Source organism: Durio zibethinus, chromosome 18 (genome assembly GCF_047325235.1).
Source record: "Durio zibethinus cultivar Kanyao isolate XHJ-2024 chromosome 18, ASM4732523v1, whole genome shotgun sequence".
Taxonomy (NCBI): domain Eukaryota; kingdom Viridiplantae; phylum Streptophyta; class Magnoliopsida; order Malvales; family Malvaceae; genus Durio; species Durio zibethinus.
Genome location: NC_143179.1, coordinates 15,641,166 through 15,655,444, shown reverse-complemented (window position 1 = coordinate 15,655,444; position 14,279 = coordinate 15,641,166). Strand labels below are relative to the sequence as shown.

Below are 14,279 nucleotides of genomic sequence, written 5' to 3'. Positions count from 1 at the left end.
CTTTTGTAAATAAATATTTAAAAAAATTTTGAATGTTATTTAACATTTAAAATCTTAAAAAAATTATTCAACAAATGGTGACATATTATTTTATATTAAAATCATATAATCTTTTTAATTTCCTGATGAAGACAATCGAATTTCATGTCCAACCAAATTTGTACTTGGCCTGGTGGAGGGCGATTGAATGCCCTAACCTTATTTAAACATTGTGTGTCACTTTCCAATAGAGTGGCGAAAGGCAATGGAATGCTCTAGCTAGGTTTATATAAATTTGGCGTGTCACTTGCGTTGCTATTTAGAAAAGGACAAAAGAATCAAGTAAATCAGACTTGGAGTTTTGCCAACCTGTCTTGTCGGGTGGTCCATTGCCCAATTTAGGGGCCGACTCACTGTGACTTATTTTTGACTATGTAGATACAATCTCACTTGTATAAATAAATAATTAATTCATTACTCTTTGTGTTCTATGTGTTCTATGTGTTCCAATCTTACTTTACTGTATTGGTTGAACATTTTTGAATTTGCCCTAACAGCAGCCACCCCACCAGTCCCGCAAGCAAAATGGGATTGTTGAGGGCTGACGGCGTCGTGTACAAGCCTGTGGAGCAGATTGATCTTGGTCCTGGCAGCAAGGAGTTTTATATCAAACCCAATGTCAAAGGTTTCCTCTATTCTTTTACTTGCATATTTCAGTCTCTTTCCAATCTCTCTGCCTGGACCATTTTTTAATTTCTCTACATATATAGCTCCTCGGATGACTGGATTTCTGCTTAAGATCTTTGCCTGGTTCCTGGAGACAAGGATCATTGGAGCGTTGTTGTTGTACATTTTGAAGAGGAACTATCAAATGCACAAGGTACACTCTTATTTGCTTAATTTTCTTTTTGAAGAAGGTATGCCATCAATTCCTCAGTTTCACAATGAAATTAACATGACCCATTTCTCATTTGTACTTGATAAACCTATAATTTACCATTTTGTTTGATTAAAAACAGTGCTTTGAAAATTGAAAAAAAAAAGAAAAAAATTCCCAAAAACTGTAAGATTTAGGCTACTGAAATGAACTTTACATAGCCAATAACGGAATGGTTTATTAGTAATGTGCTGGACTCTTAGTGACTCATGATCAAATCTTGACAACCTCAATTACAAAAACATAATAAGCTTTACATAAAATACTTTTAGAAATATGTTATTTTTTTTAAAAAGTAGAGATTTCATGTTGTTGGATAACTCAATGGAAAATGTTTTCTATTATTTGTAGGTTTTCCCAAAAAGCTCCTATTTTTTTTTTCAAATAATTTTTATTAATATAATAATATTTCAGGTTGAGACAACTAGTTTGAGCCAAAAAATTTGTGTCTAATGTCCAACTCGAGTTGAACTACGCTCATGAGTTGGGCGAGTAGCCCCAATCATAGACAACTCTGTCTGCTTTTTTGTTTATTGGTACATATGAAAGTCCATTCGGCTTGACTCTTTTTCTACAGAACCCTTCCATTCCCTTCCAAGATTCAAAACTGAGGCTGAGACGTCTAGGAAGAAGTCTCGAGTTGTAACAGTATACAGCTGTTTTTAGTTTAATGAGACAAGTGATAGTTTCTCCCCTAAAGTTTGGGCAAGTAAGATTTTTGTTATGAACTGGCATGAAAATTATGTCGCTTGTCGGGCAAGAATCGTCATGGTTATCATCTGAATTCCGGCCAGGCAAAGCATCTCATGGTCTTTCAGCTTCTTTACAGGCTAAACAAATCCATTATTTCAAATTCTTCAAAATGTCTCCAGGAAAAGTTCTTTTCAGTTAATATATTAGATATAAGTCCTAGTTTATCAAACTTAATAACAGATTTTCAAAATTCATGCAGATTATCAATAGGATAAATCTATGCACTATTCTTTGAGGGTTGGTAATGCACTCACTTCTTTTTTTTTTTTTTTGGTAAATGAAATCATTTTGACAATATTTATCCAAAAACCAGCACTCTTAAATTTGAATGAAACAATTGAGTAGAAACCAGACATTGATGTTTAGTTTAATTAATATTCTGAGCAGGCTCTGCTACAAACAGGGCATTCATCTTAAAAGAAACAAGAGCAGAATATACACTTGTAAGATATCATTAAACCTTTGGTCAAATGGAAGACTAACCATTTGGCCACAAACACTACAGTGGGAGTGCCTTTCGTTATTCTGTCATCTTTGAAACTAAGAAACTTTATCTTTGCTCCATGAAAACCAAATCAAGTTTATAATGGACATGGTTGCTTGTCTGCTATTTATTGTTAATTTCTTACTGACTATGTGTTCCCTTGAGCAGCTTGTTACAAACGCAATGCTGGAAGAGCCACCTATGTTTGTTCCCTTGCATCCTTTTGTTGGTATGCATGCGCTAGATACTTTTTGCAATTCATATGCTTGAGATTACTATTTTTTGATACAACAGATAGTTCATCTTCAACACCCAAATAAAATTGGACTTCTGTCTATGTCTAGAGTAAAATTAGGTTATGGAAGCATTTTTTTGGGTACATAACAGGTTACGGAAGCATTTTAAAACTAGATAAACATTGCATCTTAATATTTGCTGCCATTAAAATATCTATGAAATTTCTATCACTTTCATTTGCAAAGGCTTGAGGCCACTAGTCTATATCCTAATTCCTCCAAATATGAGAAACCAACATGGAAGAAATGTAGGATACTATCTTTTTATATTACATCCAATTGGATTCTAGATGCTGGAAGTTTCTTATGTGCCAAAGGTGTTTGATGAACTTGTAATGCTTCATTGAGTGAACTGTGAGAGACAAGCTTAAGAATGTTCATAACATTGTCAAGTGCTTGGGCTACATAATTGCAGGTAGAGGTAGGTCTCAATAACTGGGGAAAAGAAATGTGCATCTTGCTTAGGGGATGTGTTTTGAGAATGGGATAGGTCATGTATATTTCTGCTGCTTTTTTGCTAGTAGTTTTTTAAGCTTCTGCTTAAATCATTTAAACATAGCTCACACCTTCATGTCAAGAAATCAAAATGCATTATCCTTTCGAATAGGTACTTCTTGTCTTTTGTCTAATTTGATTGCATTAACACAGACCTTAATGAACAAGAAGTCAAACAAATTGACTCTGATGCATCTCCACCAGAACGAGTTCAACAGGCAATAAAATGCCTTCCTGTAACCTTGGAGAAGTCACTAGATGATTTAAAATCCAGTTGCTTCCGACGCTGGACAATAGCGGATTATTCAAGAGCCTACAGTTCTGGAGAAATAACTCCAAAGAGGGTATCATTCTTGTCTATTTAGTTTATGGCATATTGCTGATTTCCCATTTATTATGTGTGCTTACATTTTCACCTGAAGAATGAATTTTGAGACGTTTTAACTAGTTTGTATCCATAATTTTTAGTTTACCATGGCATGGAAATCAAATTTCAATTTTTCAGGTTGCAGAACAGTTTATAGATGCGGTGTGTGAATCTTCCAGTCCTCCTTTGCTAATGTCCTTCTTCATTAACTATGATGCTGAAGATATCCTAAGGCAAGCGACGGAGTCAACTCTTCGGTATGAAAGAGGTAACTTTTTTAGTGTAATTAAATCACAATTTACACATTCTAATGTGCTTTTGTACTGTCTCAGCCATTCTCCTGAACCATAAGGACATAAGAATTCTCCATGATGCTCCATTTTCTAAATCCTAGGCCACGATCTAAGTGAAAACAAGTTAACAGTTGATTTCCAAAGTTAGCAAACATGGACTTCCATTTTTACGTAGAATCCTTTTGATTGATAACATCCTTTTGTCAATATCGTCTAGACACTTGTACAGATCTCATTGTTCTCTTCTCCAGGGCATCCAATATCTGCTCTAGATGGAGTCCCGATTGCTATCAAGGATGAAATAGATTGTTCTCCTTATCCAACTACAGGTCTCCTAAGTTCTCCACTTGCCATATTTTTTATGCACATCAATTTTCTTTTCTTGCTAGTATTCTTTGCCCCTATCTTGCTTTTGATTCTTCTAGGAGGTACAAAGTGGCTGCCCAAGTTTAGACCTTGCACAGGTGATGCATGCTGTGTTATGCGCCTCAGAGCCTGTGGTGCCATAATTGTTGGAAAGACTAATATGCATGAGCTTGGAGCTGGAGTAAGTGGGATAAATCCCCACTATGGGTGAGAATTTGCTGTTGTCTTTCCCTTCCATAAACCAAAAATGCCATGTTTAAATACAATGATATTCTGCTTGAATTTATTTTCCATTTTATCCATATAAAGTCTTAATTATGAATTAATTTACAGGCAACCAACTTCACTAAATAACACAAACTCTCCTTTATCTTGTCTAAGTTCTTTCCATTAAAAAACATTAAAGATGTTAGTGTGTTCATTTTGTGATTGCTGCAGGACTGTTAGAAATCCCTATGATCCCAACAAAATCACTGGCGGTTCTTCTAGTGGATCTGCTGCAGTAGTATCTGCAGGATTATGCCCCGTTGCCCTTGGTGTGGATGGGGGAGGTAAAATTTGTCAACCTTCACTGAAAAAACCACCAAATGTTGTTGAAAAAACTAAGTACAATGTTCTGACTAAATCATATTTAGCATTAGGATAACTTCAGAAGGAAGTTTAAATAGATAGTATTATTTTTTTGACTAAAATTTTCATTATAAGTTAGTGCATGAATAATACTAAGATGGATAGCATTGCTACCTCCAACATGGAAGAAGCATGTGGGATTCATCATGTTTTTGGGTGATGCTATTCAGCCTGAGACATGTCACAGGTGTACTTCATCAATATTACAAAAGCCTACTGGGAGGAACAATTATTTCATTCCTATATGTTGAGAAGATATGCACAAGCGTCTTTATTTATCACTCTCTAAGAAATTGTATGTTCATTAATATTTCAAAAGAAAAAAGAAAAAAAATTGCTGGCTGATTCTGTACAACATTGTAGCATGTGAATAAGTTTAAAGGAGCAATGTACTTCATCAATGGTTTCTGTGTAGGATCTGTGCGGATGCCTGCTTCCCTTTGTGGTGTTGTTGGGTTCAAACCAACTTTTGGGTGCATACCCCATGCAGGGTGAGAACTCATTTAGGTAAAATAATTCTATAAGTTTCATTATACCTAAAATTCAGACGATACCTGAAAATATATTTTCTGTTTCCAGTGTTCTTCCTCTGAACTGGACACTGGGGATGGTTGGAATACTAGCAGGCACCTCAGAGGATGCATTTATCGTGTAATCATTCTCTGCATTTTATCAATCCATTTCCTTGACTTTTATAGGTTTCTTTGTTAGTTGTAGGTATGACTCAGATTCGTTTTCTGGTTTCAGTTATGCTGCTATTAGTGGCCAGCTTCCATCACATGAGCCAGCCACTTTACCTGTAAGTACCAGTTTTGTAGGATCACTAAAAATGTCAGGTATTTATTTATTTTTAAATGCACATCATCTCCCTTTTAAGAGAAAGCTGATTATGATATCAATTTTTGTACCAAACCAGTTTTTAATACAAGCATATTTTCCTTCTTTTTTTTTTTTTTTTTTCTAATTTTGATATTAAGAGTAGATAACATTTTCGAAATTGAAAACTAGAGAATAAATTCTTTGGTTGAGTTCACAGAAATAGTAGAAACAAAGCATTTTGTTTTTTACCTTTTTTTCCCCTTTATGCAAGAAATAAGGAAACTATCATAAAATGCTGAAGGATGATCGACTTTATCAGATCATCCTTTATTTAATGACTTGAAGCTCTAGTGTGGAAAATCAGAGTATTGTATTGAAGAAAAAACTTGAATAATAAAAGCCCTAAGGACTATGTAAAACTGTTGTTAAGATAAAATAGGAAACTAAATCTACTTATGATTGAGGGATTGTCTATCGTTAATTGTATGAGTACTTATATTTACATGTTTCCTTCAATAACAAATTAATTAAACAATGGGAATGGTCTGTTTTCCCTCACTCCCCCTCAAGCTGGTGAAAGGTTGTTTTCCATTCCTAGCTTGGAAATAATTTATTGAAATGTTGCATTATTGAGACCTTTAGTCAACGCATTTGCTAGTTGACACTTAGTTGAGACATAACGGTGTTAAATTAACCAACTATTTAGTTTCTCCTTTATGAATTGCCTCCCTACTTCAATGTGTTCTGTCTTTGTCATAATGTTTATGTTTGATAACCTATCCATTACACACAAAAACTATGGAGTTACGACCAATATTTTTTATTTAGGAGTGTTTGGCCATCTATATGAATCTATATTCTAAGCCTAAACGAAGGATCCCTAAAAAAAATAGTTCTGGTCCACTTCAATAGAACTAAGGTTTGGGAGTTGAGTACGTGCAAGGAAGGTAATACACCCCTTTACGTCCAAAATTGGTACCGCATTAATTATATCTTATCTTACCTAAGCTTTAATCAAAGATGATTTTTATCATGCAAATAAATTAATTCCAATTGTTTTTATTTATTTACACATGGTCATACAAAATTTCTATAAAAAATATCATAATCAAATCATGCAATCATGCAAATATATAATGAATCATACCAAAAATATCATGCAATAAGTCATGCAAAAAATTTATGCAAAAATAGTCATGCAATCATACCAAAATCATGGCAAAATATCATACAAATATATTAATTATAATGCAATAATATAATTACCATGCAAATAAATCACAAATAAATATATTAATGACTATGCAAATATATTTATAAATCACACAAATAAATATATTAATAATCATGCAAATAAATATATTAATAACATGCAATCACACACAAATATATTAGGTAATCATACAAATAATATATTAGTAATCATGTGCAAATAAACATATCAATAATCATGCAATTAAATTAATAAATTATGGAATTACACATAAATATATTAGGTAGTCGTTCAAATAAATATATTAATAATCATGCAATTGAATTAATAAATCATGCAATTAAGTAAATTATGCAAGCAAATTAAATTCATGCAAATATATTAGTCATAATAAATTATCATACAAATATAATATTAATCATACAAATATAATATTAGTCATGCAAATTCATGCAAAAATAAATTCCATGCAATAAATATAAAAATAAAAATAAACAATTAAATATTATAAAAGTTATAGAAAAATAAAAAGAAAAAGAAAGCAAACTTTACCTCAATGGATTACGGATTTCAAACAACTTTTCAGCTTTCAAAAACTTATGCTTCTTATTATAAATCTTAGCTTTCCTTCTAAAAACTCCAACCGAATCTTCTTGCAAATTTTTTGCTTGATTGTTTCTTTGTTGGATTCAAAACTTTGCCCAAATTCTCTTTTTTCAATGACCTCTTTTTGATTTTAAAATGAATTGTTGTGAGACCTCCCCCAATTGAGCTGCTCATGAATTCCTTTTATAGAGACTTAAATCCCAAAGTTTGTGGGAAATTATTAAAGAATCAAATCTTTCAAGATTCAATTCTAGATTTCTTTGAATGCTCTTTCCTTTTTGCGTTAGATTGATGTCCTCGTATTGTAAAAATTATTTAACCATTAAAGTTAAAATCTAGGATAAAATCAAAGAGTTGAATTGAATCCAAGATTTTTTCCCTGCAAAATCACACATTTTCTTTTCTGGTTTCCTGGTTTTTTTTTTTTTTGACTTTTTGACCAACATATTAAAATCAAAAATTAAAATTAAAATTAAAAATCAAAATTGGAATTTTTGGGCTTTTAATCCTTAGGCCTAAAATTCATTTTTGTATTAAGATCCAATTGCAATTAAATCAAAATTTGAAACCTGAAAAAATTTTCGGATAAAATGGGGTATCTACAATTTTGTCATGTTAGACAAGGTTGTGTGCAATGTTGTATGTAGATATGTTATTATAATAGAATCTCATTGGCTTGTCCCGCTTAATCTTCAGGTCTTCTAGAATGATCTTTAACCATAGTAACTCATAGTTTCCTTATGCTATAGCTCTAAACTCTACTTTAGCACTTGATTTTGTCATCACCTTCTATTTATTACTTTTCCAAGTCCCAAGATTCCCACCTAGGAAAGTGTGGTAGCCCGGAGGTAAACCTTTTGTCAATCATTGAACTTGTGTAATCAGCTTCTGTATATGCTTCCAGTACGAGCCCTGTATTTCTTTTGAACAAGATTCCTCTCAAAGATTGGCCTTCAGGTAGTGTAGTATACAGTAGATAGCCTGTAGGTGCATTTCTATAGGACTATACATAAATTGGCTTGTCATACTCATAGCATGCATTATATTTGGTCTTGTATGTGAAAGATCCATAACATACTTTTGTTGTGAGAGAAAAATACCCTGTCATGACTTGTGAGCGAGCAACCTCAAACCCTAGAAAGTACTTCAAACTCCCTAGCTCTTTTATCTTAAATCTCTTGCTAAACATTGTTTTAGGGCTTCTTTTTTTCACATAATCTTCTATTACAATAATATTATCAACATACACCTAAAGAATTGTGATTTTGCTTGAATTTGAGTGCTTGATTAATAGTGTGTGATCTCCTTGATTGCTTATATCCTGTTGCTAGCACTACTTTTGGCATATAAGGTCTTGCATACCTTGTTTGCTTCTAGATTACCCCCAAATCTTGGTGGAACCTTTACATATATCTCATTTTCCAAATCTCCATGGAAAAAACTATTCTTCACTGGACTTGGCAATCTAAAAGACAATATGGTGACACAACATGAACACGATACAAATAAAGGACATGAATGTGACATGGTTTAAAATTTTAGCAATAACTATATATGGGTTTAACCAAAAAAAAAAATGTTTCATGTTTTCGTGTTAACATGAATTATGACACGCAATTTTCATGTAAAACACGGCATGAATACATGAATTTCAATATTTTATACAATATGAATATATGAATCGCCAAGTCTATTCTTCACATAAAATTGTTGAAGATGCCAGTTGTAATTTGCAGCTAAAGATAACAAAATCCTAATTGTATTTATCTTGGCAACTGGTGCAAAAGTTTCTTTATAATCTACTCCATAAGTTTAAGTGTAGCTCTTAGCCACCAAACTAGCTGTATACCTCTCAAGATTACCATCTACCTTGTACTTTACAATGAAAAGCCATTTACACCCAACTGGACTTTTTGTTTATTGTTTTCTACGAAACTACTAATTCTCATGCCTTATTGTTTTCTAAGGCTTACATTTATATTTTCATAGCTTGCCTCCATTTCTCATTGGATAATGTCTTGGATAATGTAATTGGAATAGAAATAGTGTTTATGCTTTCAAGAAAAATTTTGTGGGATGATGAGAATGTTTCAAATGACACAAAATGAGAGATTGGGTATGGTAGATGTTTAGTACATTCTTTGGTTCCTTTTCTAGTGTCAATAGGCAAATCATGAGCACTACTTTTAGATTTAAGAGATTCATGCCCTTTTTAGGAATAGAGTTGAAAAATGTAGTTACCTCGTTTCCATAGTTAGGATTAGGTTCTTAGACTTGCATTAGTTAGGGACCAAGAACTTTTCTCCTTGAGTAACTTGTAAGTTCCTAATAGAATCAAGTACAGTCCTATCCTTAGTCACAGTTTTTTGTTTGAAATGGGAATGGGAGAACAAATTTCTAGATTGTGATGAGATAGAGACACAGATTTAGTGTTTGACTTAGACTCAGAAGAAGTAGTGGGTTTATATGGTGAAGGGGAGGACAAGCAAAAAGAAGTCTTTATTCTTATTTTCCACGAATGAAGTCTCCCTTTGAAGAATGGACACAAGATTAGTGGACAATCTAGGAACATGAAGAACATTTTTAAGAACAAATGGGGGATTAATTTGAACTCCTGAACCTGCCATTGTGGTAAGTAAACCATCTGCAACAACAAATTTTCAATTATTAGGACACAAGGTATATGTACTAAACTTTTGTGAGGAGTGTGTGATCTGGTATGTAGCTCTTGAGTCATTGATCCAAGAATTCATAATAGACTTATCTTAGACATTTAATCCTTGAGAACCAAAGAACTTAGCTAAGTGCCAAGGAGTAGGCACCAATAGGATTTTCTATGGTTCCTAATAGGTTTCTCAATTTCTCAATCTTTTCTTTGTCAAACTCTCCTTGTTTCTGAGACTTCTTCTTGCTTGGCTGTGTTGTAGTCATGTGAACTTGTCTTTGATTTCTTGGATGTCCTCCTTTATAACCCCATTCTCTACTTGAAGTTGGAGGTTTTCCGTTTAATTTTCAGCAAGTGCACCAAAGATTGTCATGATTGTCCCTGTTGTCAACTTGTCATGGATTGAAGTTTTAGGCAAATCAACTCTCCCTTTCTCACTAATTGGTGGCTGTTCCAGTTTCAGACTTCGGTTGTTCCTCCATTAGATACCATAGCGGATCCTTCCTCATTCAGGTTTTAAAGCATCATGCTCCCTCTGCTCTTTTTTGCTCTAGCCATGGAGATAGCCTCATTCAAAGAGGGCGGATCCTTTTTTTCCGAAATTTGAACTTTGACTTGATCAAATTCTCCTGTGGTTTGACCAGTTATTACCTCCTTGAAATGGGTGGTAATGGTAGCCTCTATTATCTCTGACATGGTTATTTTTCTTGGGACTAAAACAAGAATTAAGGATGAACATAAGGATGAAGAGATAAACAGAAACTAATTTTGGCAATAAAGGCTGGGGGAGAAAAACTGCTAAGAAGGCTGAAAAAAAATTTTTGATTCCCAAGAAGAGCCTAAGGTTTTGATACCATGTGTAAAATCAAAGTATTGTGTTGAAGAAAAAACTTACTTGAATGATACAAGCCCTAAGGCCTACATACAGCTGCTGTTGAGAGATGATAGGAAACTAAATCTGCCTAAAACTGATTTGTATGATTGAGGGATTGTCTATCCTTAATTCTAAAAATACAAATCAGAATATAAATATTTACAGATTTCCTAAAATAACAAATTAATTAAATAATGCAGCTGGAACCATGGGCTTTCCCACATCTAGGAAGGTAGGAATAACCTTTGTTGGCTTGGTTCCTAATAATGGCCTTGCTTTATCTTTTCTTCACTGTTGAATCATAGAGTATTTTTGTGAGCCAATCTAAGTTGGACAACTTTTGCTTTTTTATTTTTTTTATTTGGCACCTGGATACCTTCCAGCCCAAAGTGCATTTTCCGCTGCTGAACTCAACAAATCCAATATCAAACATCAAGTTTGCTAAATATGGAGAGGTCAGTGATTTAATTATTATCAATTAATTTAAGTTCTGTTTTATCATCAATTATAGCTTAAAAAGATGAGATTTCTAATTCCTGTCATTCTATATTTGGACCACTAATTGGCTCAATTAGTGGTTCAATGATTGCAGCGATGAAATCAGAATATGCTGCTCCAATGCTCTGAACTTGCTTTGTCAGCATTACAAGTGGAAGGTATTAGCAATTTATGTTGTTTTTAAGCAATAACTACCCATATTTTGATATTATAATTTGTTGCATATAGAGTATTTTAACAATCAACTTCACTGTTGGTAGAACCTAATTAGAGGGTAAACATTCTGAGAAATAAAAAGCATTGGTATAAAATACAATAAATTCAATTTAAGATGATTGTAACAAAATTATTCACAAAACACTAGTGATTGCTCACTAATCTGCAAAGATATATTATTCACAAGACTGTAGAGGTTACTATACCAGATATACAAGCGATGTTCCTGGCACATTATGTGACCATTGGTTCTGAATGCAGCACTTCACTGAGTTCTCATCTGGAAAAGCTGTATGTTATCTTCCAGACTTCAATCCCCATATTATGGTCTTATGTTCATTTTGTCCACGATTTAAGAGTTCATATCTGACAATATAAACATGTTGAAATAGGGATTTTGCAGAAATAGGATGGGATGTAAGAGTAGCACTTAGGGTATGTGGTTCTTTCCACAGCAAAGAGTATATGAAGGCCCAGAAAATGAGGTAAGCTTTAGCCAATATTTACTTTTCTGTATGTTGTCACTTATAAAATAAATGATTGTTAATGATATGCTACTGTTGTTTTCAATTCCATCATTTGCTTCTATTTTCTCAGGAGCTCAAAGTTTATTTACTTGTGAAAATAGAAACCATTTCTAGAAGTAACAAGTGAAATTTAACAAAGTATTTTCTAAAGTCTACTTATTAGTGGTCAGTACTCTGTAGGCATGCTTGAAATTAGAGGATTCTGTTATGATTTTAGATTCTCAAACTTGCTATGATAATTTAGCTTGACTACTCATATGCAGGAACCGCCAGATGCAGATTCATAACAATATATTTGCCAAGGCAGATGTCATAGTTGCTCCAACAACAGGGTATATTCTTTTTTACTGCAACAGCTTGCATCTATTTTAGCAGAAAAAGTAGCTTTTTTTTTTCCCAAGGCTGTATGATAAAATTGTCAGTGGCTCGTTTAGTCTTTTACTTAACCTTCCCTTTCCAAGACCTAGTCCTACAATGTCTAAGTTTAGTAAGTTTTTGTCAAAACAGTATGACTGCATACTCCATATTTGAGGATGCTCTAAAGACTGGTGAACTTAACAGCATAAATGGAGGTATGAATTTTAACTCGATTTTTCAGTGTGCATTTATGTTTAAATCTTCATGCTTTTTATCAGTTCAATCATGTTAGTAAAGGGAAGGTATTGCATAATGGAATTTGACCATTTTGTCATGGTTTCAGTTGCCCTTATTCGATATCAGATAGCGGGAAACTTTTTGGGACTACCCGCTGTGACTGTTCCTGTACAAACTTATTCCTCATCTATATAATTTTATGTTGCTAGTTAGTTAGTGGCTATTACCTTCATTCAAACAGTACAATTATACTAATATCAATTCTCCTTGCCTGCTTGATAGGTTGGTTATGACAAAGCAGGTTTGCCAATTGGCCTTCAATTTATAGGGAAGCCATGGTCAGAAGCCACATTAATGCATATAGCATTTGCAATGCAGGTAGGCCGCTCGCTTCTATGAATGTAGTTGCTTTTTGTTTCTTCTTTCACATCCTACACCCCTCTATTCCCCTCCTTATTCCGGCATCTACTTTGAATTCAAAATGGGAAAATGACAAATGGTATGATAATTTATATATACTTGTAGCTCTGATTCCTGTGTCAGGCTTTTTTTTTTTTTAAACTCTTAAAAATATATTATAAATTGGACTAATTTGAGTTTTCATATTCAAGGCATTATAGAAATGATGCTATCCAACACCAGAGAAAAATTTTCTAATTCTGGGTCTAAAATGTAGAATCTGGGAATTTATCTTTTTTTATGTGTTTGAGGTAACTTATTTATAAATTATGGCTGATACGTAAATCATTTTTTGGTTTCAGGTCTTGTGCATCTCAGACTATAGAAAGCCAAAGGTTTTCTATGATCTACTTCATAAGAATTGAGCAGCTCAGGCTAGGAGCCAACAAGATTCTTGTGGGGGTAATCAGACATCAAAATTATTAGGAGCTTTCATAGCTTCTTCTCCTAATTGAATGACCTTCTACAACTGACTTTCCTTGGCATATGGCGATACACAGTATTTTTTGTGTAATTTTGTAGGAGTTAGGAGGTGTTGCCATCGTTGAGATATGTCATAAATCATTAGCTGCTGAAAGTTTGTATCAGGTCATTCATATCAATAAACAGACTTAATAGGTTCAGATGTGTCTGTTAAAAGTAGTTGAGATGGAGTTGAGGTTCGTGTGGAACTTGGTTTTGCGTCTTAATATTATAAGGTGCAATGACTGTGGAAAGCTACCTGAATATAGTTCTTAGACCTAAATTTTGTAGACATAATTAAGAGTTAGGATAAACAAGTTCCACATGACATGCTAAATAAGTTTGTGTGTTTCCACTTGAAATATGGAGAACTACTTGTTGGATCCCAAGAATGAATTTTTCTTCAGTTTAGAATTAGGAAATTAAACTACAATTTACAATCTAATAATAAAAGGGAAATGGTAGCTTTAGTTGAAGATAGATTTAATTATTTAAAATAAGATACGGATATGATATAAAAAAAATTGACATGGTTTAAAATTTTAATAAAACTTGTATATGGGTTTAATAATAACAAAATAACAGTGTTATTTGAGTTATATGAATGGTGATGTATAATTTTTGTATAAAATATATTATGAATATATAAATTTTTAATGTTTTATATGATATGAATATACATATTATTAAATTTTTTGTCAAGTTGTCCAAAAATCTAAAGGACAATTTCAAAAATAAGCATATGT

General features: G+C 33.1%; 1 protein-coding gene across 2 annotated transcripts; it reads left to right on the top strand.

Annotated features, from left to right (window-relative positions):
* The first annotated feature begins 462 nt into the window (after positions 1-462).
* Positions 463-13,925, top strand: LOC111299730 (fatty acid amide hydrolase-like). 2 transcript variants are annotated; one of them, XM_022895135.2, is made up of 20 exons: positions 463-664; positions 750-859; positions 2,322-2,382; positions 3,098-3,288; positions 3,450-3,579; positions 3,856-3,933; positions 4,030-4,177; positions 4,409-4,521; positions 5,016-5,091; positions 5,180-5,251; positions 5,348-5,399; positions 11,161-11,232; positions 11,353-11,433; positions 11,679-11,782; positions 11,884-11,976; positions 12,282-12,350; positions 12,526-12,590; positions 12,719-12,780; positions 12,895-12,990; positions 13,374-13,925. In XM_022895135.2, exons 1-20 carry the CDS (start codon positions 565-567, stop codon positions 13,434-13,436), a joined length of 1,836 nt encoding a protein of 611 aa, XP_022750870.2. In that variant the 5' UTR covers positions 463-564; the 3' UTR covers positions 13,437-13,925. The 2 variants fall into 2 exon arrangements, 1 of the variants encoding a protein (XP_022750870.2); XR_002691337.2 differs by lacking the exons at positions 12,719-12,780; positions 12,895-12,990; positions 13,374-13,925 and adding an exon at positions 12,089-12,183 and having other exon boundaries at positions 12,526-12,567.
* Positions 13,926-14,279: the final 354 nt, after the last annotated feature.